Here is a 26,118-nt window from a genome sequence, read left to right as displayed (position 1 = left end):
TCTGCAGTTCTAATTAGCAGTTTTGTTTAGGTGTTGATGCAGAGAGAAGAAGAATATGTCTATGTTGATTGTTATATAGTAGAACAGACTTCACAACCAAGATTGGTAGCACAACATTGGAAACTGGCCAATATAAATCAAGTTGGAATACTAAAAGTTTTAGTTGTGCTACTTAATGCATAGTGATATGAATATACGTGCTAGTACAATTATTACTATTTCCTCCTAATAATTTTATTGATTATTCATTAGTACAATTATTCTGAAATATAATAAGATGCTGATTAAGCTACTATGTTGTTTTTCAGGTAGCTTGCATATAAAAAGAGATGTGTTTGTGAACATGTGGTGACATGTTTTCACTAACTAATTACCAATGTTATCCAGTTTAGTACTTACAGTTGCTTATGAAGCCTCAAAGATAAGTTTTAAGCCTATACAATAGTTTAAAATCTACTTTCATATATTTGTTTTTTACAAATAATATTATTACATTGTTTCTAACAAATCCCTAGTTTATTCTCCCTTGATACAGGTAATTATCTTGTGGAATCTGTATCACCAAATAGAAAGTTCATCTTAAAGTTGTTTAGCATCAATTACAAATTTGGTGTCAACACATGGTAAATGCAAAATCTCTATATATAATACAATGATCATGTACTTTCTAATACCGTGATTATAGTTTACGCCATTTGAATGACAATGGTATCTTAATTTAATTATTGTGGACAAAAATGCAGGCAAGCTACTACATAATCTATGATGGTTCAAAGGATTTTGAACATGTCTGTGGACTCTAGGGGACCTTATAATGCACGTTGTCAAACTCAGTTGTACTTTCATTATAAAAGATAAGTTTTAATTCCATAATTAGCTATCACTATACTTAAGTAAATGTGTGTTCCCTACTCATGTACTCAATGTAATATATCTGAGCTATATTTTGATATGCATTATAGTATGCTTTCTGAACTCACCTGAAATCAAATTGTCTCTTTACTTTATTAGAGTATTTTTATTTTAAGGTTTATAAGTTCAAGTTTACTGAAAATATTAATCAGATCTGATTGGATTTTTTTTTATTTGGTTATGTTAGGCTTATTGAAATACCTCTAGGATGAAGTTATATTACATTTTTATTGAAATACCTCTAGGATTTTTTTTTTTTTTTGTTACCTTATATTAAGTACAATGTTAAATGCTGTTTACATGTATTCAGTGTGCTCAAAATTGGATACCAACATGCTTTGCTTTTGGTGATCACAAAAATAAAGAAGGGAGTGACAGCAACAAATATACATGGTGAGATATATCTTTTACTAACTAATTTAGTTTTATACTCTTTGTATAAATAGTTTAGTAATCAGTGTATAGTTATTAATAGCATGTAATCTAAATAGAAGTGATGGATAAGTGCCTTAAGGATTAGATTAAAAAAAAAAGAATTCATATTTACAATCTTTACATTGTTAGGAATAGAACATGGAAAATTATAATTAATCACTAAGCTTTATCTTACATTGATCTGCCCACTAACGTTTTACATTAACAAATTACAATTGAAGTTATATACGTATGCTAATATATACCATATACATTGTCTTTTTCCATCGCGGGATGTTAATACTCTTTTGCTTTATGTGGAATCACCGTCTTCTTTAGTACCTGCAAACAAAAAAAAAAAAAAAAAAGAAAAAAAAAAAACAATTGCAGAAAGGATAAAAAATTATCCTTACTAATAACATAAGATAATTTTTGCAAACTGCAACCAATTAAAAAAAGAGATAGTCTAAAAGTGTTGTCAAACTGTCTAAGGACCATCACAAGTATGTCCTTACAAAACCATTCAAAAAAAAATAAAATTGTTCAGTAGAGCACATCCCGGACATTCTACTCATTACACAATCATTATTTCTCAATTTTGACCACAGTTTCCTTGCTTTTTTTAGAACTTTGTGTGCTGGAAAACTCATCAATCAGGGATCTCTTGACAGTGCCATTCTCAATGGTGTTCTCTGCATTCAGCCTCTGTGCAACAACTTGTAGAGGACTTTCGGCTTCATTTGCTTGGTCATTTTCCTACAAAATAGAGATTTGAAACTGTAAGTACTAAATAATTTGCATTTTTAAAGTAATTAGTATAATAGTATAATACAATACTCTGTAGCCCCAAATATACCTCTAGATCCCATAGATCCTCTTCTGTAAGCTCCAACTCCAATTTCGAACTGAGGTCCCGGTCCCTAACTCCAATTAGCTCTGGTGCATGCTTTTCTACAACCTTTTCATCAGTGATGATCCTCATAACAGGGAAGGCATTAAGGTAGTTTTGGAACTGTTCTTTGCGAACAGCAATTCGAAAGAGTAGATTCAATCCAATTAGAGACTCAAGCTCCTTAGGTAGCCCCTTTCGGCCCTGCACGTAATTAATTTTAATTTTTAAAAGTTTGTGTACATAGGAAATTTAAACAATTGGTAAATTAGTTAAGAATTGGAATATTAATCACCATTTAGTACCTTAGTATGGGAAGAATTCAAATCATTTGCACTAACACCAAGTAGATCAAGGCACTCCCTGTCCCATAGAAGGAAAGGAACATTCCCATCCAAGTCCACAACCCTCACTTTAACCCTGTACCTCAAGGTTTCATCCCCCCAATTCCTGTCACATGTAGAACACCACAGCCAGTTATCTTTCATTTTCAGCTTTTTGTTGCAACCCTTTGTTCTACACGAAGCATAGTACCACTCAGGATCATCAATGAACACAATCCTTGCTGCCACCCAAAAATCTCCAAACTGCACACATACATAGATAATTAGCAAGGTACATTCTAAGCCCAAATCCAATCCTGTTTATTTATATAGTATGGTTAAATACAACTAACCAAGCTTAATTTGTGTGTGCAGGTTTGGGTCAAACACAGAGTATGGTTTGCATAACCATACCTGGTCAGGTTGCCACTCACTGTCCATATGCCTCAATTAATACAGAGCATGTGTGGCAAAAACATCTCACAATGGTCAACTATAGAGTGAGTACAAACATCTTGAATAAGACTTGAAATGATCCAATGTAAACATTAAAGTGATTATTATACTGTTTGTGCAGGTTGAAGTGACATACAGAGTATGATTTGCATACTCATTCTCAGAACAATTTCAAATTGAGCTAAGCAGCCACTAACATTCTCTGTGATTTGTTACTGTATTAAGTTTGAATGAGTATTAATGGGATGCTAAGTTCTCTATTTACTCTCACTGTGCAGGTTTGAGATGACTACATAACATGGCATGCACATTATTAATCTATATATTTAAAGACTATTTATTTCCTCAATCAGCTAAGTATCCAATGGTATACTTCACAGTATTATTAAATTAACCCCCTATTATATTTGTTTCAAATCTCATGCATATTATTAAATGCAGATTACAAATCAAGCATTGGCATTGATATTTCAACAGAGAATTGCTATAGAGATAATAGCATATCTACAGCACAATGAGCTAAGCACCCACTAACAGTCTCTCTAATACTTACTATATATCGTTTTAATTTGTATTAATGGGATTCTAAGTTCTATATTGTCTCTCATTGTGCAGGTTTGAGATGCCTACATAGCATGACCTGCATAGTATTAATCTATATATTTAAAGACTATTTATTTCTCAATCAGGTAAGCATCCAATGGTATACTTAAATTCATACTCAATTTTAGTCAATTATCCAAATAGTATATTTGTTAATTCTCATAATGCATATTATGCTGATGCAGATTACAATTAAAACAGTTGGCATTGATATCTACCATGGAAATCTGAAGCACCTCCTTGTTTATGTATATTGACTAAGGTAACAACTAATAGGTTTTAAATATAGAGATTACCTCCTTGTCTTTGTATATTTCACTGATAGTACGGACTTCCATATCACCAGATAGGGAAACTGAATATGAGCTGCATTCCTTAAAACTCGATTGCGAAATAATACTGCGCATTGGAGTTTGTTCCTGACTGATACTGTGATTGTTATACAAAATTCACTAAGAATTAGGGACTAATTGAATAAGTAGTGCAAGAATAAGCATTGACTAACTGTTTTCTAAAATATAAAATTCAATAAGAATTAGAGACCAGTTGAATAAGTAGTGCAAGAATAAGCATTGACTAACCTCTTTCTAAACTCCTCAAATGGTGGAGATTCCTGATTGAACAGCAGTTGTGTTACATCATAGGAGCTACAAATCTTAACATCAACACCTTTAGAAATTATGTTAGTACCCATTAGACAAAGCATTATTGGTAAATATGGACAAATAATAATATAAGTTAGGCAGAAACTAAAATTTGTTATGTACTTACTTTTTAGACACACCCTAGCCCTACAAAATTGGATCAACACCAATAAAGGCTCTTGTGAAGTAGAATTGTAGAATGCCTCGATCTTGCTTACGTGTTCATCCCACAAAGTACACATCAATTGTATACCACTGCAAAATGTTAGATAAGAGATTAGAAGAACAGAAACTCTAAACATAGAATAGAAATAGAATGAAAATAGGGAAAAAAATATTATCCTATACCACTGCAAAATGTTAGATAAGAGATTAGAAGAACAGAAACTGTAAAAATATAATAGAAATAGAATGAAAATAGGAAAAAAATACTCAGTGTCTTCAATGGTGAAGTCAATCAGCCTAGAGTTATTCCCATTAATCAATTTCTCCTGTGGGCAGTGAATCTCAATAACTCGACCAATTACATCTACAAAATAGTGGATTAGAGTATAATAAAATAATATTAACAAAATCGATTATTCAGAAAATTAAATAGAAAGATAGCAATTGATTACCAAAGAGGTGCTTCTCATCAAGGCCTTCATTAGACTTGATCTCCCTAAATGACTTCAGACGATACATTTTCATAGGAAATTTCGCATTCTTTAAATCCTTTACCATAGTCTGATAGTTGAATTTAATCATGTACTTCTGTGGGCTGGTCTTGTATGAGTAGAAATTACTGATCACACAAAAATTCTTTATAGCGTAAACTGGACCTTCAGAAAAATAACTTAGGTACTTATCCACATATTCTTTGGGTACATGAGCATGAAGGAAGGAACCCTGTGTATATGTAAATAACATAAATAGGAGCTTTGTTTATATATCTCATACATAGCAACTGTGAAAAATAAAAAAAAAAAAAAATGTTTTTAACCCTAAACTGCACTGCATACTGTTGATGTATTTAAATATACTTACCTCTTCATCATGAAAAACTATCTCTTTTGATCTAATCTTAGATGGATCACTTCTCTCGGCTATCTGATATGCACGCACCACCCGTAGCCTAAGAGCCTGCCTGGTGTTCATTGGAGATATTTGGCTAGCAAGGATGAACATCTTGTTGTAGGGAAAAAGAAGGAGAGAGGCCGGTGTAAATTTTTTCTATGCAATAACTTAGTGTGTATATGTGCTGTATATATAAGGTCTGATGACCTTTCGTACTTTTCCCTTCGAAATTAATACCTAGAGAATATGTATGGGTTCGTGGGCTCAATGTTCAATATGGGGAACTGATGGGATTAAATACATTCTCTAATCACATTGGATTGGAGCTAGATCTACCGTAGATATTTTAAAAAACGTTAGTTTCTATAAAGTTTAGGTATTACACTGCACAAACCCTTCGTTTTCCGACGCAGATACAATAAATATTTCGGCTATGTCAAAACGGCGTTGTTCCTTTTGGGCGGGAGTTTTTTGCTCCTATTATTTTGCTTTAATATATACAGAGATAATTATAGTTATCCCACTAATTGCGTAGGAGAAGCGAGAGTTACTTAGGTGAAAGTGCATTCATGAACATCATGTCAATATACATTGTGGCGTGGTTGGAATAAATAAGGCAAAATTCAGTTTATTATAATTTTGATTACAATGTCCGTTGGGCGTTGGTCATAGTCTAACATATAAATGCTATTTTGTAACCGACGAGAAAAATTCCGTTGCCGGGAATCGAACCCGGGTCCCCTGGGTGAAAGCCAGATATCCTAACCGCTGGACGACAACGGATTGCTTTCATTTTTCATGTCATTAAATAAATCATGTAACATTCATTTTCAAAGTATATATATCTTTTTTTTTTTTTTTTTTTTTTTTTTGAAAATAAAGAGCTAATTCCAAAGTATATATATCTTAATACTCAATTCTAAATAAGTAATATATTACGGAGTACTTAAATTTGTCTAAATTAGTAACTATATTAATTAATACAAATTTAAAAATTTAATTCTTTTAATTTGTAAATACAATTTCCTTAAAAATCTGAATAAATTTAAATGTTAAAATGTAATCTTCATTATTATTTTTTATCAGCATAAATTAAATTATTTTATAAAAACCAAAAAAAAAACATATTCTTTTGCTTATGAAACTGCTTATTAATACAAATAAAATTTTCTGCACGTCACACTTTATAATGGTATTTAATTAAATTATGTTTACTTCCTAGTAGTTCATCCATCTTATAAGTCAAATCACACTTAACAACAGAATTCTTTGGTTATCTGGTTATCATATCTTTCTTAAAATCAATTGATGATAAGTAGGTGGACATTAACCATTTAACCACACCCCTCCATGGTAAGCCACAACACCATGTCTCGAATCGAGCAAGTGATAAACTCAATCGACTAAGCTTAATTTTCTAAAGCTCGGCTCGGCTCGACTTATTTTCACCCCTAATCGCATTGCTACTTTATGCTTACTTTCAAGTAGATCACCTATCATGTAAGTTAAGCGCGCTTAACCACAAAATTCTTTGGTTATCTAGTTGGCATATCTATCTTGAAACCAATTGGTGATAAGTAGGTGAATATTCCTAGTTGGGAAAGACCTTTGCCTCCAATTTTTGTGCATTGCAATAGTTAAGACACAATTGATAGAGTACGGAATATGTATAATGGTAAGTCTAGACATATACGTATAGACATAATACCATTAAGCAGTTTCTTATATCTCTTTTACTATGTAAAGTCAAAGGATAAATAGCGGATCCGTTAGATAAAAGGTTTTTTTTTTTTTTTTCTGAGAAGGTTAGATAAAGGGTTGAATAAAGAAGTTGTAGAGAAGTTGGCACAAGCAATAGGCCAAAAGCCTTTGTACTAAAAGTTATGTATTGCAATCGTTATATCCTACACCACGGCGCACATAGCACTGTGCGCCGCGCGCCTCCCAAAACGACGTCGTTTTGGGGTCGTGTTGGGAGGCGCGGTAGGAAGTTGCTGAGATTATGTGTATTCGTTCACAACGTTATGTGTATTCGTTCACAACGTTATGTGTATTGGTTCATACAGTTATGTTTATTTTTTATACAATTATGTACATTGTTTTTATACAATTATGTACATCCGAATCAGAAAATTTGTGTGTATTATGTTAAGAGTTGATGTGTATTATGTTAAAAGTTTATGTTTATTATGTATTATGTTAGATTATGTGTATTATCTTTTAAAAAGAGTATGTATATTTTGTTATAACATTATGTGTATTCAAGTATAACATTATGTACATTCTTGAACAGCTGGTTTTTTTTTAAAGAAAAGCCTACTGCCATTCACTGGGGCGGAAAATTTCGAAAAAAAAAAAAAAATTAAAACGACGTCGTTTTGCATCTGGGCGCATAGTGCAATGTACGCCGTGGTGTAGGATATAAATTGCCTATGTATTGGATACCCAACCTATATATATATATATATATATATATATATATATATATATATATGAATCAGTGCATATACGCCTTGTATATGCCGATTGCGTTGGGAGCGAGCAGTTCCGAGGATTGTCGGACCGGACTGCCGGAATTCGCTACCGGAATGACGTGTATTCCGATGTACAAATCGCCAGAGTTCTCCGTTGGAGGACAGCGTGGCGAGGTCATTGTGGAGAATGATGGTGGTCGCAGTTCTTCGTCGTCCTCTTCGTCTATTGGGAGGAACAGCGACGAGTCTGCAGCTGGTGGTGATGCCGACGGTGAAGGTCTGGAAGTGCAGGGTTCGGCAATCCATTTGGAGGACTTGGAGGAGGCTTTGCGGTTGAAGTATGTAGTGTAATCCATTTCTCGTTGCATTTTAGATGATATTTTCTTCAAATTTGCATATGTTATGTAATGCCATGTGATTATTGCTGTTAATTATAAAGTTTGACGGTGTAGTTTTATTGGTTGAAATCAAAGTGCATATTTTTGAACACTACTTTGCCATTAAATTTGTTGTTACAGTTAGGTTTCTGTGTTAGTATATTCCCATCATTTCATTGCAGTTAAATGTTGAAGATTCTTGTTACCATAATGTTAGGACTTTGTGCATTCTATTTATGTATTTGTGTACTATTGATTGTGCATATCTGTATTCAGTATGATGTGGATTAAGAAATAGATGCATATGTTGTCTTGACTAAAGTTCGAGTGATTCTAAAGGGTTGAAATTATGAACTTCATTAGAATCTAAAATAGATATGCTAATGCTATCTTGTGATGTGTATTGCATCTTCAAGAAATCAATTTATGTAACTTGCAGATTTTATCATAAATGTTACACACAATAAAAAGGGATTTTCGGAAAGATAAAATACTGGCCAAGAACCTACAAAAGTTTCATTATTCAATATATGGGCAGTGCATGCTATAGATCCTGTCCAATAGAAAAAAGTACTCCAATTATTATTATTTTTTTTTAAACATTGATTATGATAATTTTATATGGGCATGACCTACTATTCCTGAACTCAAGAGAAGTCTAAATTACAACTATTGTGATCGCAAGAAGAATATGAACAATGACTTGCATTTCTAGGAAAGTTTGGTGGTGATTCAGTGAAAATATTATTATATGATAAAAAAAACATCCAGATATTCAGTCCACATTTGATCATGCAAAAGGAACTTCATATTTTCTGAAATGCTGCAATCTTTACTACTGCTTGTTTCTCTGCTTAGGTATATTGAAAATTTGAAATTAAAATCATTGGACATTTCCTTGTATATTTCACATGTTATGAAATTTTCTTTTACTAATTAATGTTTATTTCTAGGGGACAATGCTTAATAGAGTGTTATGCTTGCTTCATAGTCCACATATTTCCTGTTTTCCCTTTTTCAGGAGAGGTATACCAAAATTCTATGTTGGTAAAATACCAAATCTTTTACCAGTACTCTCTTTGTTTCTTAAGTGCAATTTTTGTCTTGTCATATCAATGGTGGCTAAACTATTGTGTTCTCCTCCTTGCAGGGAGGAGACCTGGTCACTGTCATTGAGAGTTTTGTTACAATATTCAGATTCTTGGTAACATAAAGCTGGTGCTTTCTATTAAACTTCTGGGAAGTTGACAGTTCTATTTAATTATTCAATTCTTTTGGCAGCTTGGACTGTGCATCAACTCGATTTTACAATGGTAGAGATACTCAAGCTATTGAAACTGAAAAGCATTGTAAGCAAAAGTTACCATTTCCAAAATGACAGGATCTGTGCCTCAGCTAAAAAGACAGGAAATGGTGGCAGTGGCTGAGAACTGGACTATGGATTCTCAGCACAATATCATTTAAGGTATGGGATTTAAACCTGGCAAAAGGTGTTTTAGAATGATTTCTTTGATATTTGCTATTTTTATTCTCTGTGATAAAGTTTATTGCTAGTTTCTTCTTTCTGCATTCCCAACAGTAAATAACTGGCAGTAAGTGTATGGGGTTTATTTGTAGAAACACAACTAGAGATTACAGTGGGGGAAAAAAAGAAAAGAAAAAGAATACGGGCTCCTCTTGGTCCACATTTAACTTTCTAAGAATGTGCTACTTAAGACCTTGTGAATTAGGTTTCTCTTTTTACCATTTTCTGATCCTTTTGAGTTGTGATGGTAATTTATTTCAAGAATGTCTAACAGTTACAATTATCACTTAAAAGCATTAGGATTGCAAGCAATTCAAATCAAGGCAAACATGATTTGGCTTGATTTGAGTGTATTCAAGCTCCATATTTGGGATCAAGTTGAATTGAAGTGAAAATTAGACATATCAGAGCACAATTTGGAAGGTTGATTCTCTGTATAAACTTATACTTTTTTTTTTAATAGAAGGCTGCGCAAGTATCTAGATTCATAAAATTTTTTAAAGAAAATAAGTGAAGAAAGAAGATATGACCAATAAATAGTAAATAGGGCATAAACCAAGACAGACAGTGCATTAGCTATGTTCGCGAAATTTAAAAAGGAAGCAAAATATACCTATAGAATAATACAAACAGAAAGTCTTTTAATGAATATTAGATGAACTAAAATTAATAATAGTAAGGAAGAAATGCTTACAGAATCCCTATGATAACAGCAAGAGCATACATTTTCCTATTAGTGAATGATTATGTTCCATAAGCAAATCTATTAGACTGAGTACAGGCAGGACATTGAACTAATTAATCAACACTTAGTAGTGTCAGAATAAGGTAATAATAACAGAAAAGACTGCATGAGGATTAATTATTTCAAACTTCCCTTTTAAATTAAATTATTCCTTTTCCATCAATCCTATCTAAAATTATTTTCTATATGCAAAAATAATGTATTAGGATGTTGTGTGGTGTCCACTTTAACACATAATGAGATTGGTTTCTTTGAAATGGAAAATGTTAAAACACCTAGCAGTGAACCACACTTCAATACTTAACTAGTAGCTTTTAATGGTCAAAATCATATTGTGATATAGCATGTTTTGGCTTCTTTGAAATGGAAAATGAACATGAAACCAAATTTTATTCTGGTTCAGATGAATTTATGAAGGCTTAAGATGAAAGATATATGCTCTACCTTTTTTCTCTTCTTTCTGATAGGTAATATGTGTTAAATTTTTATTTAAATTATAGGAATTATCTTTTTGGAACTAATTTGGAGGGATGGGGTTTTTGAAGGGCCTATATTTTAAATCAACAAGAACTGAAAAATTATGATTGTATACCGTGGTATTTGAGAAAAGGTATCTAAAATTATTAAATGCAACCTACTAAAATTTGTTACTTACCGAGCATTTGAACTAAGGGCCACTACCTCACACATGAGGTGCGTGGCAGTGTTAAAGTGCCTATAAATAAACCGTGTAGAAGTTGATTGCATAGATGAATTCTTAAGGCAAACGTCCTCTAGAGGTTTCTCCTTTTCCTTCATATTTCTCTTTTTTTTTTTTTTCAATGTAAAATAATAATTTTTTTTTTTAAAAAAAGTTTTTCCTTTGCAGCTTAGTTTTGTATGATGACTTGCTTTTTCTTGTGTGCTTTTGACACCGGGGCCACCGGGCTGAGAAACTGCATTCTATGACTCCTTTTTGATTGAGGATTTCAGCACCACCATTTGGTCATTTTACATCTGGCTGATGTATTGGCTATATCTTGGATGAAATTGTGTTAGTTTGTTTCATCCATTTCTAGTTTTTTGTGTTCTTAGTTTTCATTCTTGGCCAGGCTCTATTATTTAGGTTTATTGTTCACAGTGAAGAGTCTCCTTGGTTTGGCACTTTGGCATGCTTCATATCTTAATACCTTTTTTTTTTTTTTTGTCTTTTAATCTTGTCATTTTGGGAGATTCACGGCAGTCTCATGGTGTGAATTTCATGTGAACAGGTCTTGTCAACTAAGAGCATATTTTGCCATGGATGCTGCCTATCCTGAAGTTCCTGTCAAGTTGATGAATAATCTTTTCCATGCAATGAACAGAGAACTCTATTCAATCCTTGTTTTTGTGCTTGAACGTGATCCTAAGGTATCTGTGAATATGATTGCTTTATGGATTTGGTTAGAACATAATAAAATCAATAATGCTGTGCAAAAAATCTTGTCATCGCCCATAAAATTGATCGATGGACTTGCTGATGAAGCTGTGGCCTGCCTTAGATGCATCACAGATGCCATGTATCTGTTCTCTTCTGATGCAAGTGAGATTTCACTCACTCAAAATCTCTTGGGAAAGCAGTTGTCTCTAAAGTTCTTTCATGAAAATCGGGCCGAGGCATTGTATGGGATCAGAATGATTGTGGAGGATGTTTGTGTCAAGGTATTGGGCGATCTCGTGAAAATGGCCATCAAGAGAACCACTGAACAAGAGTTGCTCAAAACTCAAATGGTCATAATGCCACCGTCTGTTGCTGAGCCCATGATACCAAGGTTTGGAGGACTCATACTCTCAGGTGAGTCATCTCAATCGGTGGTGCCTCCCATGGATCCCATGATCCAAAGGTTCGGAGGACTCGGACTCACAGATGAGTCTTCTGAATCAGTGATGCCTCCTTTACTTTTGAATGAACCAAAAGTCGTAAGAACAATGTTTGCTACTTTTTCTAAGGGCAATCCTGTTTTTGAATGGGAGCTTTTGGGTTACTTCAACAGGATGTTTGGCGACTGTGTGGAGTCCATCTCTATGCAGGTGGTGAAGCCCAATGAGCAGTCACTTTTTGCCCTGGTTGTCTTCACCTCTTCGGCAATTGTTGACTTGGTTCTTAGAGGTCTGGCAAAAGCAAAATTTACAATTAAGGGCAAGAATGTGTGGATGCGAAAATTCATCCCGAAAGCCTAAGAACCTCTTTGATCTTCCCAGTAGTGTTTCTATTTTCTAAGTCCAGTTATGTTGTTTGTTTCAGTTTGTAGTGAATGAAGGCCAGATATGATGCTCTCTGGTTTCAGTTTGTAGTAGACAAAGTGCATCATGTAATATATATGTTTTGTTAATGAATGCAAATCTTCCATTTCTGTTGTGAACTGATTGAATTTGAAATTAATACAGATTGCTATGCTGTAATGTTTTGGTTGTTGCTTGGTTTTTTCCCTTGTGATTAGCCTTAATGCAGGCAATCTCAAATGCTTTAGTTAATGATGAAAGAATAATTTGTCATGGCCCTGTTTGGTAAAATGGCTGTTAGCTGATAGTTGTTGGCTGTTAGCTGATTGTGTTAATTAAAGGGTATAAATAGTTGATAATATTAGCTGATTGTAGAAAAATGTTTGGTAAATTAGCTGTTAGCTGATAGCTGTTTGGTATAATTTCTTTTCTCAAAAAGCTAATTGAAAAAGTTATTTGGAGTAACTTTTTGAATTTTAGCCTTTTGGAGTTGCAAAAAGCTAATTAACCAAACATTTATATTGATATTTTATCTAAATCAAACAATTAATAGTGGTCAAATAAGCCAAAATTGGCCTATAAGCCAATTTTTTTACCAAACAGGGCCATTGTATTAAGTATAACTGTCAGCAACAAATTGTTATTGTTGTGATGATTAGTAAACGATTACCTGGAAAGTTTCTTTCTTTAAATACGTTGATTGAATTTCTGATTGCGTTTATTAAAAAGTGTCATATTTTACGTTACGTTATGCTACATCTATGCATCAATATTCGTTGTATATTTGTTTTTATCTTTTGTTCGAGTATGGACTCAATTTATAAAAATTATATATTGAGAGAATTTATTTTTAAGTTTTTGTTTCAAAAATAACTTAAAAAGTTGAGATTAGTCCTATTTGATAAATGGCAATTACCTGATAGTTGATTGAGTTAATTAAAGAATATAACTAGTTGATAATATTAGTTGATTGTAGAAATGTGTTTAGTAAATTAGCTGTTAGCTGATAGTTGTTTGGTATAATTTTTTTTTTCAAAAAGCTAATTGAAAAAGTTGTTTTGAGCAGCTTTTTGAATTTTAATATTTTTAAGTTACAAAAAGTTAATTAATCAAACATTTATATTAATTTTTTAACCAAATCAAACAATTAATAGTGGTCAAATAAATCAAAATTAGCTAATAAACTACCTATTTTACCAAACAAACCAATCTTTTTGAAACTTGTCATATTTATGGACAATAGTTCAAAATCTAACTTAGATTTAATTATACCCTTCATGATAGTACCATTCTCTTCACTTAAATATATTATTACACGCTTGAGTCTATGACAATAAATAATTAATTATTGAAAAGTGAAAGGAGAAAAAATAAATAAAAAGATTAATAGAGATAGTCAGATAGAGATGGCCACAAATATTGTCATGAAAACTACAATTACATTCTCAACTTATTTATTATTTACATTTGTTTACTCTTCTTTTTTTTTTTCTTGAATCAAAAGCATAAAAAGATTAGATAATTTTACATAGAGATTAGAGAGCTCATAAAATTTAGATATGTTATTTCAAATACAAATTATTATTAATTAATGTACACAATTTTTAGTTTTGAGATATTTTGGCATTACATTTTAAATTATTAATTACATTTACTTTAGGATGAGAGTACACAATAAATCATCTAACATGCTTGTTAACATGCTCATTTTTGGATTATACCTAACAACTTAGCTTTTTGACGAGACAACTAATAATTGTTCGTATTATCATTATTTTAATTTGTTGTTACTCGATCTCTCACATGTTTACTGATAGAGTACGTATTTTAACGTTTACGTTTTGAGCATGCACTTTAATCCATAATATTCTAAATATGTTAAAATGAAATTTTTTTTTTTATTAAAAAGTGAGAGGTTTATAAGCTAGAAAAATAGAAAAAAAAAAAGAAAAAAAAGAATTATAAGTAAAAGTTCATCACTATAATCAGTAGAGATCAAAAGTAAAATAAACTTTATTTAATATTATTAAAATCTATTAGTTATTTAAATATTTAAATTCATAATATTAATATGCGGTTGAGTTCACCCACATGTATCTTAATAATTAATAACATGAATCTAATCTAACTAATTTAAATGTTAGATTATATAACTAATTTAAAATTGTATATAAGAAATATAATTAATTATATTTAGTAATTGTTACGTTGATAAATAATTAAGTTAGGTAACACCAGCAATCAAATAATAAGCTTTCAAAAAAAAAAAAAAAAAAAAAACATAATCAAATAATAAAGTAACATTTTTAATGCAAAGATTTGTTGTTCTTAGTGTAAAATGATTATACTTATCACACTTATTGCATGGGAGATCGAGGTTGTAACTTAGGCGAGTGACAGTGCATGCATGACCGGATCACAACAAAGGAAAGTGATATGATGGGCCCTATAATAAATAAAAGGAGTATATATTGTTATAACCAAAATTTAAATTAATGCCTGAATGAGGATCAGAGGATGCAAAGCAATAGATATGGAGTATTATTTACAGTTGTTGATTGCCAGGGATATGGAAGAATTTGAGTGTATCTACGATTCAATTTTTTTTTTTTTTTTTTGAATGCTACCAACTCTATTAAATTGTAGTATTTGTTCAAATATACTTTGTCAACCTAATAAAGTATACAGAGTCAACAACGCCTCGACCTCATGACCTCTCACATGAGAGATGTCACTACATGCCATTTGAGCACAAAGTGCTTCGCTACGATTCAAAACTTGTTTCATCCTAATCTGTTTCTGATTATGTGACTCAATTGCTTGCTATTTCATCCAAATTAACTTCTCATTATGTGGCTGGAATCCTGCGGTTGATGGAATTGTGAACCAAGGGATTAGTATTGTTTACCATGGGTATAATCAGTTGCTACAATTCATGATGGGATAAGGGTTGTGCCTCCCGGTGAATCTGACCAGATCTTCACGTACAGAAGTTCAACTTCTGGGAAGAGATTAATTTTAGCTAAAACTAAAATTGCAGTTTGGCTAAAGGTTTTTTTTTTTTTTTTTTTTTTTTTTTTTTTTTTTTTTTTTTAATGAAATGGGCCTTTAACAAGATTGTAGACACAATTGGGCTTTTGCATATAGTTTTGTTGGAGCTTCCCATAAATTGGCAATTTATATCCTACACTACGGTGCGCGTTGCACTGTGCGCCCAGATGCAAAACGACGTCGTTTTAATTTTTAATTTTTAATTTTTTTAAATTTCCCGCCCCAGTGTATGGCAGTTAATTTTTCTTTAAAAAAAAAAACCCATGTTCAAAAATGTACATAAAGTTATACTAGAATACACATAATTGTATACATGAATGTACATAATTATATAACAAAATATACATACTCTTTTTAAAAGATAATACACATAATCTAACATAATACATAATAAACATAAACTTTTAACATAATAAACATCAACTCTTAACATAATACATCCAAATTTTCTGATTCGGATGTACATAATTGTATAAAAAGAATGTACATAATTGTATAAAAAATGTACATAACTGTATGAACAAATATACATAATTGTATGAACAAATATACATAATTGTGTGAACAAATATACATAATCACAGCAACTTCCTACCGCGCCTCCCAAAACGACGTCATTTTGGGAGGCGCGCGGCGCACAGTGCTACGCGCGCTGTGGTGTAGGGTATAACGATTGCTATAAATTAGAGTTTTTTTTGTAGTCAGAATATAATATGCTGGTCTGTTATCTGTAAATATGGATTCTTGGACTATGTTAATTTCAAAACTTCCTTCTCTCTGCATTTGAAGCCCGCCAAGCAAGTGACAATTTGCAATCATTATTGTGTGGATCATGGTCCACACAAGTTGTGTAGACTATAGTCCACACAAGTTTTTTGGACCATATTTTGTATACTGTAAAATAATGTACATTCAGTACAAAAATAATGTGCATTCAGTACAAAAATAATATACATTGTATTCAGGAGATGTACATTATTTTTATACTGAGTGTACATTATATTGTATAATGTACATTCAATACAAAAATAATGTACATTTAGTATATTAAAAATGTACTTTTTGTTATGGTCCATATAACATTGTGTGGATCATGGTCCACACAGTAATTTGCCGACAATTTGTGAACATTAAAATTTTAAGTGGGCTGATTTGTGTATTATTGGATCTTAATTGATAATTGATTACCAAATTAATTATTTTAATTGGGTTAATTGGATAAATATTTATTTAATTGGGTTAATTAAATGACCCAATAAATAATTAATGGGTCTAATTACTTAATTAAATGTAAGTGGGTGTTGAATTGTTCGGTCCAAGATGATGGAATATTTAATTGAGTTGGACTAGGCCAATTGCATTAATTGGGCTGTCTAATTAGCGGGTTTGACTTGATTCTGACCCATCAAAATTATAAGTGGATTACATGATTTGGAAGAATTTTGGATAATTGAATATTATTTGATGTTGGATGAAATCATGAACCTGGACGCGACGGTGTCTCGATACATTTTTCACATTTAATTCAAATATTTAAATTAGTCAATTAATCTTTAATCTCAATGGCAATTTCGTCTTTTCATGTGTGGTTGAAAAAACACTGCCACCGTCCCTTGTCGGAGAACAATGAAGGACCTTCCGTGGTGGATTAACGCCAATCAAGCCATATTATGTTGAGAGAAAGCAAGTCCCAAGCAAGAGAATAGGAAAAAGTGAATCTCACCGTCAAAAATCTTGAAAAATCTGTTGGAAAACAGAGGATGTTCTCCAACTTTGGAAAGAAAGCCAGTGCTACCGTTGATGCCCTCCCGAAGAAACGTGTATGCCGCCGGAAAACCCATGCCTTCGGAAGTCTATCTCCAGCCAACAAATCTGTACAAAGCTCCCACTCGCCAGAACTCAAGGACAAGCCGGCGAGAAAACCCAGTAGAAATCCAATCAAATATGTGAATAAGTCACAAATAGAAAGGAGCAGTCCCAAATACTTGAACGTTATGTTGTGCAACCATGTGCACAATGCAAGGTACCCACGATTCCAATTAATAATTTCTATATTATAGATTCATAATTTCTATACTATAGATTCATAATTTTTATATTATAAATTCATAATTTCTATATTGTAGATTCATAAAATCTATACTGTAGATTCATAATTTGTAAACAGTAGATTCATAATTTAAATACAATAGATTCATAATTTCTATACAGTAGATTCATAATTTCTATACTGCAGATTCATAATATCTGTACTGTAGATTCATAATTTTTGTACTGTAGATTCATAATTTTTGTACTGTATAGTTATCAAATTATGAACATATAGTTTTGTGATTTGTGAATACAAAGTTCAACAATTGGGAATATGAACATAAAAAATTATGAACATATGGTTCTATAATTGTGAATATAGAGTTTAATAATAATGAATATGAAGTTCAAAAATTATGAATATATAGCTTTATAATTATGAACATATAATTCAGTAATTATGAACATAGAACAATGTGCACTATGCATAGTTAAACATATGTTTGCATAATTAAATCCAAGCCAAATGAATTCAGCAATACGTGGAGGTTCTTGCAAGGAAAAAAGAATTTCAAATGGTGGGAAACTAGAGATATGCGAGAGCATCCATTCTAGTGAGAGAAATTAAAGCTCTCAACCCACTACGAAAGACGATGAGGCCATGCAAACTGATTTACAAAAGCCTACGAAAGACGATAAACTTCCGGCGACGAGCTTCTGGAAAGTAGACAGCCAATCGGAGATGCGGGAAAGACGATGTGGGAGAATCGGAGATGCAGGGACACATAGAAGACGATCAACAATTATTGTTGTGGTAGAAAGACCATTTTGTCCCTTATATTAAACATTAATTGGTTAATTAAATTTTTTCGGTGATATTTGGTCGACAATTTGATCGAAGTGACTAAAATTGATAAAATTTAAATAGTTAAGGTACTAAATTAACAGTTTTGAAAGTCATGGATTGAAACTAACAAAACCAAAGAGTCATAAGACCAAAATTGAAATTTATTTTTAATATTTTAAAAACATTCATTACTATTTAAAAATCATAATTTTATTTTAAAATAATTCAAAAAATGCGACGGAATCGCGACGGAAAACAATTCCGTCGTATTTTTTGTGACGGAATTTGCGACGTAAAAAATAATATGGCGACGAAATATTCGGTTTAGAAATAGTGACGGAAAAAGTTCCGTTGCGCAAATTGGGATGGGAAAAGTTCCGTCGCAAAATGGCGACGAAAGTATTCCGTAGCCAAATTTGCGATGGAACCATTCCATCGTCTATCAAAATACGACCAGGCGATAGACAACAGAATAAATTCCGTCGCCATGACGACGAAGGCGCGGTTAAGGTCGCTGATTCTTCGGGCCGCTCCGTTCTTATGGAATATAGCATATCCTCGTCTTAGTTCATGATCAAAATGAGAGAGAAGACGAGTAGCGCTTTGTAGTTGGTTTCGCCGCCAAATGAATGGTAATAGTAATAGTAATAGTAATAGTAATAGTAATAGTAATCTCTCTATATATTAAAACCATAAGATTTCGGCCAATGAAATGGCTCCATTTTCCCGCTCAAACTATACTACGCCGTTTTGGTTGATTCTCGGTATAAAAAAAAAAAAACGATAACAATAAATCATTTCAGTTTGTATCTTAGTTGAAGAATAATAAATCTATATCTATAAGTCTATGATTACAATCCCTTTTTTACAGTCCCAATTATCTGGGAATGTGGTCAGTCGCCTTTGATATTAATGCGGCGGCCAACAATTGAATTCCAACCATTATAAACGAACAACTATTTAGAAATACAATACGATACAAATACAAATACATACAATTACGATCTACATACAACGGATACAGGATATATATATATGAAGGGTAATTACAGTTTCCCATGTGTCGTTTGTTCTTCCAATGTGCAGTCTCATTTGGGAGGCAAGCGAGAGATCATGGCTCATTTGGAACTTCTCTACAACCCTCTATAAATTCTTGGTATTTAGCTGATTGCTTTCTATCATTGTTCTCTTGCGTTATCTACCATTCTTATCTTCTTCAGTCTAACTTGGCTATTCATCTTTCTTCATTGCTTTCAAATTTCTGGCCGAATAAATGGCTCTTGTTTTTATTCTAGGCAAAGACATCAAATTGTCTACTTACAAAAAAGCTATCAGGCTACGGTTGATTCGTACCTATACGGTACCCGAAGGGTGCAACAGTTTGGATAGCATCAAGAGTCAGGAATGTGTCTTTCATGATGCTGAGGTAAGTTCTCTTTCGATTTCAACTGCCTGCAAAATATGTAAAATTTGACAGTCAATATATATGTTCTTTGTTGATAGGGTACATACATTCATGGGAACATCCCTAAAGAGTGTGTTGAAAAGTATTCTAAACTTTTGAAAGAAGGGAAGGTTTATGCCATCAAAGATTTTGCAGTTATATCCCACTACTACCAATACAAAACTACTGATCATAGCTATATTATCAGATTTAGTCATGAGAATACTGTTGAGAGACACAGGCGCAAGGGGTTTCCCTTACTAATGTTTCGGCTTAAGTCTTATATTGACTTAATGAGTGGCAATGTATCTGAAAAGCATCTCATTGGTATGATTTCTAATTCCTCTTTTCTCTATATTATATATCCTATATCCTATGTTTTCATCTTACTTTGTTTTGTTCTATTCCCATTTTAGATGTGATTGGTAGAGTGGTGGAGTACTACACTCCAAAAGAGATTCTTATAGCTGGATTTCCCTCCAAATTGGTGGATTTTCTCATAGAAGATGGCCAGTACGTATGCTTACTTTTCTAAATTTATTTCCATATAAAACTGCATAAAATTTGCATTTTTTTTCCTAATTATAATATGCTTATAAAATGGACATGTGTGTTAAATCTTTTTGTCACCAATACAGTAAACATAGACCTTAAAACTTACAATCAATAAGCTTTCACTTACCTCTTACATATCTGTAACATTCCTTGATGAACTCAAGTTTCTGATCTGCCACTGTATAGTTGTGCCAATCTCAACCCATGCTTTTATGCATTCAATCTGTGATTAAATAAGAAATTTGCTATCAAACAGATTCAAATAAATTTTAAAATTGAAATCAGAAACTAATTGAACTTACAATCAATGAGCTTTAACTTACCTCTTACATATTGTTATTATCCCTTGATGAACCCAACTTTCTGATCTCCCAATGTATATTTCTGCCAATCTCAAACCATTGTATAGTTGTGCCAATCTCACATCATGCTATTATGTATTCAAACTGTGATTAAATAAGAAATTTACTATCAAGCAGATTCAAGTAAATTTTAAAACTCAAATCAGGAACTAATTGAACTTACAATCAATGAGCTTTAACTTACCTCTTACATATTTGTATTATCCCTTGATGAACTCAAGTTTCTGATCTCCCAATGTATATTTCTGCCAATCTCAAACCACTTTATAGTTGTGCCAATCTCAAAACATGCTTTTATGTATTAAAACTGTGATTAAATAAGAAATTTTCTATCTGAAAGTTGACAATTAAATTTTAAAACTCAAATCAGAAACTAATTGATCTTACAATCAAGTAGCTTTAACTTACCTCTTACATATATGTATTATCCCTTGATGAACCCAAGTTTCTGATCTCCCACTGTATATTTGTGCCCATCTCAAATCATTTTCAACAATCAACTCAATATAAATGTACTTCCTGTATCTCAAATAAAGATTGTATGTAAGCAAGTGTACTGTCTTGAAGTGATAAATCATGCTAAAGTAAACTGTGGATATGAAGTGATTAAGCTAAAACATATATTATTCAAAAAATACTTATCTTGGTCAGTTTCTGACTGTACTGCTTAAAGACTTCTTTATATATCACTAAAAGTTATAGTTTAGTTTCACCTGCAGTTAATGAACTATTATATAAGTAAAAAGCATAAACAATCAACTCTGTATAAAGTTAATCAGTACAATATATTTTATCTACTTACAATCTGTTTTACTAATTTTTAGGGGCAATCGTCTGAAGTGTACTGTCTGGGATCAACATGTTGATACGGCCATGCATTATTTCAAAACTCATGTGGAAGGTCCTTTGATTGTTTTACTCCAACTCTGTCGAGCAAAGAAAGTGGATAGTAAGTTCATGATAAGATATTCTTTAACATCTATATTGATTATTTCTAATCAAATTTGTGTTTGTAATATGTAGATGAATTCAGGATTTCAAGCTCATACAACGCTACACAACTATGGTTTAATCACCCTTGCAAGGAAGTCCAGAAATTTAAAGACAGGTAATTCCAAATAATTTGTATTTCTAATCACCTTTCCTAGATCAATGATGAATTAATCTTAATTCTTTACCTTGCAGTTTGAAAGTTGATACCAGGCCACCTCTAAATGTACAGACTGTGTCTCACATGTCTCATGGCAATGCTGCTGAGAATTCAAAAACTCCTATGACCGTAACTACAATCGAGGATCTTTATGAAAGAGTCGAGGTACATTGTAACTTACTTTAACCTTAACATTCTATTTTGATTTTTTTAATCCTAACTTAACAATTTTATTTAATTTGAACTACCAGGAGGGCTACTACTGGGTTCCTGGAAGGATTGTTGCTGTGGAGAGTACTACCAATTGGTTTTACCATTCATGTAGAAGTGAGGGATGCTTTAGGAAATTGCACTTGAAGAATGGGGCTCTACAATGCCTAAAATGTGGCACAAGCTGGCATGAGGGAAACCTAAGGTACAGGCTCATTGTGAGGGTAGGTGATAAGACCACAGATGCTCCTTTTCTTTTGTGGGACAAGGAGGGCTGCGAGATAATTGGAAAGACTGCATTCGACATAAGGAGCAAATACTCAATGGTATTTTTTTAAACCTTGAGTCAAAAAAGTACTAATAGACAGTTTTCTAAATGTTTTTTTTATGAAAGAATTTTTTAAGTTTTGAAAGCTGACTAAACAGTTTTTTTTTTTTCAGGATGGGTCTCCTCTCCTAACCGGTATGGAAGAAGTCCGTAATAAGGCTATGGTCTTCAAGATTTCTGCTAAGAGTGATCACTTCAAGAACCGAGCAATAGCTATACCTGTGGTTGGAATAGCATACGATGAAGATTTAATTGATCACTACTGTCCCTGTTTAAGTGATGATCAAGATCAGCTATCAAGGATGTTAAATGAAGAAGATCCAGATGCCGAGTCTGATGTAAGTATTTAATTAATGGTCACTTGATTCAATAAACTAACTACTTCATGGTCTAACTAATTTTTTTTTATTATTTATACCAGGAATCTGAATCGGGTGATGAGGCAAGCAGTCCCAATCCTATTCAAGCTAAGAAGCAAAAGGTGGATGAACAAGATGAACCCCTGGAAGCAGTGTCATCAAAAAGGAATTTACTTGATCAATTTTCATCAAGGAGAGATGTTAAGAAAGCAAAGGCTGTTTTGGTTAAACATGAGAAAAATTGAGTTTTTGTTTTGTGGTTCAATGATGGACAAGATGATATTGGTGATTTGGGTGCTCATGTGTTTTTGTAATCTGGATTTTGATAATATGTACTACTGAGTACATATTATGTGTGATTGGTGATGGTTTGACAAGGATATTATGCACTGTGTTTAAGTGCTTTCTTTTACAGTCTTATAAATGGTTTTTATATGTTTTATGCTGTGGTTTGTCTATTTCCTAACTCATTGCAGGTATGAACAGGCAGATATCAAGTAGCAGGCACAAGAAACAGATCTGCAAGAAACATGATAGCTGAAATTTAAAAGTACTTATCTTTGAGGGATAGTATCTCTATTGTTGTGGTCTTGAACTTTCAATACACCTGAAATAAAGGAATTTGTTCATTCATCAGTTGCATTAGATATTTTGATCCAACTGTGTTTGTTTTTTAATTGAAGAATAAAGCTATGATTACCATTTGGTACATTTCTCACCTATTTTACTTCAATAGCACCTTTTTGGCTGTGTTCTATTTTTTTCCATGAGTTCATTTTTGTCAACATCTGAACTTGGCTTCAAAATCTTTTCATGACATTCTAAAATACTAAACTACTTTATAATAGATCATATACAAAGTCAGCCAACATTTGAAGGTTAACTAAATCAAGAATATCATACAAAACATAGAGAATATCAAATTGAAATATCATGGCTTAAATATATCTAAACATTAAGTAGTTTATATAGCTAAAAAACAGACTCCTTCTTCTCAATCAATAATTGAAATAAATATTTCAATAAAGGACTACAGCTTAAATTCAAGTCCAAGTATATTGAGAAAAAAATTCTAGCCAATCAATATAGTCAAGTACTTTATAATTAAATCTATACAGAGTAAGCCACAAACCAAGTATGTCATTACCACAAATATAAATTCTTATGCCTCTTCTCTCTCTATATTAAAGCCATAATATTTCAGCCAAATAAGGACTACAACTAAATTCCAAATCAAAGTTGTATTTATCAAAATTTTTCTGCCAATCAAAACAGTCAAGTAGTAAATACTTAAGTCTATACAAAGTCTTACAACATACAATTTCTAACCCAAACAATGATTTTGAATACAAAACATGTCAGTGCACTTAAATAGTTATGTAGTGTCTTAAGCAAATAACAATTTGCAGTAGTAATCAAAAGTATACCTCCATAAAGCTGCTAACGAAACTACGAAATACATAGTAAATGTTGCAAATCTAAGAGGGGTGTATTCAATCATGACTTTTGTAGAGTTTTAAAGACTTTTAAAATGATAGATTTTAATAAACTTTAATTGACTTTCATAGAGTCGTTCAAAACTTTTTAAAACTTTATAAGACTCTATAAAAGTCTATATAAAAAACATTCATAGACTTTTATCAACTTTTTATTTTAAAAAGTCTACAAAAGTCATTGAAATTCTAAATTGAATACATCCTTACAAACTTTTAATGATTTTGATTCTTATCATTTACAATTTTCTTACAAAAATTTATAATATCATAAAACTCTTCTTATTATATAGTTCTTCACTCATATCAACATTCTCAACATTATTATTTTTATCCATAGTATGCTAAGACTTATATGCTAATTACTTATATATATTATTAATAAACATCAACAAAAAAAAAAAAACTATTTCATTATAAATTCATAACAATATTGAACAATAAAATTTATAATAAAAGACTTGATCAAATAAAATATTTAAAAATATAATTATTAGTTGCATAAAATAAAAAAATAAAAATCTTTTTTTTTTTGAAAGTTACTGGCTCTATTACATTGTAGTATCTGTTCATATACTTTTCTCAACCTACTAAAACACAAAGAACCAATAACGCCTCCACTGAGACTCAAAGTCATAATCTTCCAAGTGGAAGTTCAACCCGGGTACCATTAGACCACATAGTCCTGATAAATAAAAATCTAATATTAATAATATATATAAAATTATACTTGATAAATTGCTAGGCATCACGCAAAGAACTATTATTTGCAATAGCAATTTGATATTGCAAACAACAAGGTGCTACTGTTTGCAACCCCAAATTATTGTTGCGAACAGTAATTTGCTTCGTAGTAACCTCTTGTTAAAAAAAAAAGGGAAAATATATATTACAAATATAAACATAAAAAGAATAAAAATAAAAATATATAAGTATTTATATGAATATTATGAAACATATACTAAAATTTGACGATGAAAAATTTGCTTTGTTCATGTATTTAGGGAGAATTAGAGAAAGTTAGGGATAAAAAATTTATAGAAAAAAATAAAAATCAATATAAACAAGCAATAGTGAAGTAAAAATAATATTATTTCGATTTTTTAGATGAAGCTTCTAAAGTTTATGAGAGAGAAAAATTGGTAGAGTTTAGGTATGAGGAAAATATAGGATAATGAAGAAAAAAATAATTTTATTGAATTTAGATAGGTTTATAGAGTTTAAATAAGGAACCCGGGTTCGATTCCCACAAGTGACGATTCCCTTTGGGCCAGCTTCTGTGCCTCTCGGAGTGAACCGGGTGGACCTGGACCGTTAAACGGACAGAGAAAGACCCGGACCACAATGTGGTTTACACCAAAAAAGAATAGAGTTTAAATAAGGAGAAAAAATATAGTTTAAATAGAGAGAGAAAATATTCAAAGTTGTTAGAAAGAAAATTTGAAATCTTGGGGTTGATGGTTGGATTTCAACTATTTATATTTAAGAAGGAAAAGTCTACAAAAGTCTACAAAACTTTTAAAATTAAAAAGTCTACAAAAGTTCATAACTTTTTGAATACCACATGACTTTTAAAGACTCTTTAAAAGTCTTAATCGAATACCACACGACTTTTAAAGAGTCTTTAAA

General features: G+C 31.8%; 3 protein-coding genes and 1 non-coding gene across 9 annotated transcripts; 2 read left to right on the top strand and 2 right to left on the bottom strand.

Annotated features, from left to right (window-relative positions):
• Positions 1-1,911: 1,911 nt before the first annotated feature.
• On the bottom strand, positions 1,912-5,378 carry LOC109192893 (replication factor A protein 1-like). Its single transcript, XM_019343599.1, has 9 exons — positions 5,268-5,378; positions 4,859-5,129; positions 4,674-4,770; positions 4,369-4,496; positions 4,179-4,266; positions 3,894-4,026; positions 2,521-2,802; positions 2,183-2,419; positions 1,912-2,082 (listed from the first exon to the last, which is right to left on the bottom strand). The coding sequence occupies exons 1-9, from the start codon at positions 5,376-5,378 to the stop codon at positions 1,912-1,914; spliced, it is 1,518 nt and encodes a 505-aa protein (XP_019199144.1).
• A 630-nt stretch (positions 5,379-6,008) lies between these two features.
• TRNAE-UUC lies at positions 6,009-6,080 on the bottom strand. Its single transcript has one exon. It is a non-coding gene; the product is annotated as a tRNA-Glu (tRNA).
• A 1,719-nt stretch (positions 6,081-7,799) lies between these two features.
• On the top strand, positions 7,800-12,799 carry LOC109193205. 6 transcript variants are annotated; one of them, XR_002056229.1, is made up of 5 exons: positions 7,800-8,109; positions 9,299-9,366; positions 9,530-9,613; positions 11,669-11,807; positions 11,923-12,125. XR_002056229.1 is itself a non-coding variant. In XM_019344056.1 (5 exons), exons 1-3 carry the CDS (start codon positions 7,817-7,819, stop codon positions 9,524-9,526), a joined length of 444 nt encoding a protein of 147 aa, XP_019199601.1. In that variant the 5' UTR covers positions 7,800-7,816; the 3' UTR covers positions 9,527-9,613; positions 11,669-11,807; positions 12,431-12,799. The 6 variants fall into 6 exon arrangements, 3 of the variants coding, with proteins under 3 accessions (XP_019199601.1, XP_019199602.1, XP_019199600.1); XM_019344056.1 differs by lacking the exon at positions 11,923-12,125 and adding an exon at positions 12,431-12,799 and having other exon boundaries at positions 9,299-9,352; positions 9,430-9,613; XM_019344057.1 differs by having other exon boundaries at positions 9,299-9,352.
• Positions 12,800-19,861: 7,062 nt separating this feature from the next.
• Positions 19,862-23,241, top strand: LOC109192892. The gene is made up of 9 exons (XM_019343598.1): positions 19,862-20,014; positions 20,092-20,359; positions 20,449-20,545; positions 21,774-21,898; positions 21,973-22,057; positions 22,135-22,264; positions 22,351-22,635; positions 22,751-22,975; positions 23,059-23,241. Exons 1-9 carry the CDS (start codon positions 19,862-19,864, stop codon positions 23,239-23,241), a joined length of 1,551 nt encoding a protein of 516 aa, XP_019199143.1.
• The last annotated feature ends 2,877 nt before the right edge of the window (positions 23,242-26,118 follow it).

This window comes from Ipomoea nil, unplaced genomic scaffold, assembly GCF_001879475.1.
Source record: "Ipomoea nil cultivar Tokyo-kokei standard unplaced genomic scaffold, Asagao_1.1 scaffold1834, whole genome shotgun sequence".
Lineage (NCBI taxonomy): Eukaryota > Viridiplantae > Streptophyta > Magnoliopsida > Solanales > Convolvulaceae > Ipomoea > Ipomoea nil.
This window is presented reverse-complemented; position numbering and strand designations above follow the sequence as displayed.

What these genes read in the sequence shown, in the direction of transcription:
- LOC109193205 (XM_019344056.1), top strand. Translation starts at nt 7,817, where the DNA reads ATGCCGATTGCGTTGGGAGCGAGCAGTTCCGAGGATTGTCGGACCGGA. An exon ending in GAGGAGGCTTTGCGGTTGAA is followed by an intron (nt 8,110 to 9,298) that starts GTATGTAGTGTA and finishes TCCTCCTTGCAG; the next exon opens with GGAGGAGACCTGGTCACTGT. An exon ending in TTACAATATTCAGATTCTTG is followed by an intron (nt 9,353 to 9,429) that starts GTAACATAAAGC and finishes TTCTTTTGGCAG; the next exon opens with CTTGGACTGTGCATCAACTC.
- LOC109192892 (XM_019343598.1), top strand. Translation starts at nt 19,862, where the DNA reads ATGGCTCTTGTTTTTATTCTAGGCAAAGACATCAAATTGTCTACTTAC. An exon ending in GTCCAGAAATTTAAAGACAG is followed by an intron (nt 22,058 to 22,134) that starts GTAATTCCAAAT and finishes TTTACCTTGCAG; the next exon opens with TTTGAAAGTTGATACCAGGC. An exon ending in TAAGGAGCAAATACTCAATG is followed by an intron (nt 22,636 to 22,750) that starts GTATTTTTTTAA and finishes TTTTTTTTTCAG; the next exon opens with GATGGGTCTCCTCTCCTAAC.
- LOC109192893 (XM_019343599.1), bottom strand. Translation starts at nt 5,378, where the DNA reads ATGAACACCAGGCAGGCTCTTAGGCTACGGGTGGTGCGTGCATATCAG. An exon ending in TTTGAGGAGTTTAGAAAGAG is followed by an intron (nt 4,027 to 4,178) that starts GTTAGTCAATGC and finishes TAACAATCACAG; the next exon opens with TATCAGTCAGGAACAAACTC. An exon ending in TGAATTCTTCCCATACTAAG is followed by an intron (nt 2,420 to 2,520) that starts GTACTAAATGGT and finishes AATTACGTGCAG; the next exon opens with GGCCGAAAGGGGCTACCTAA.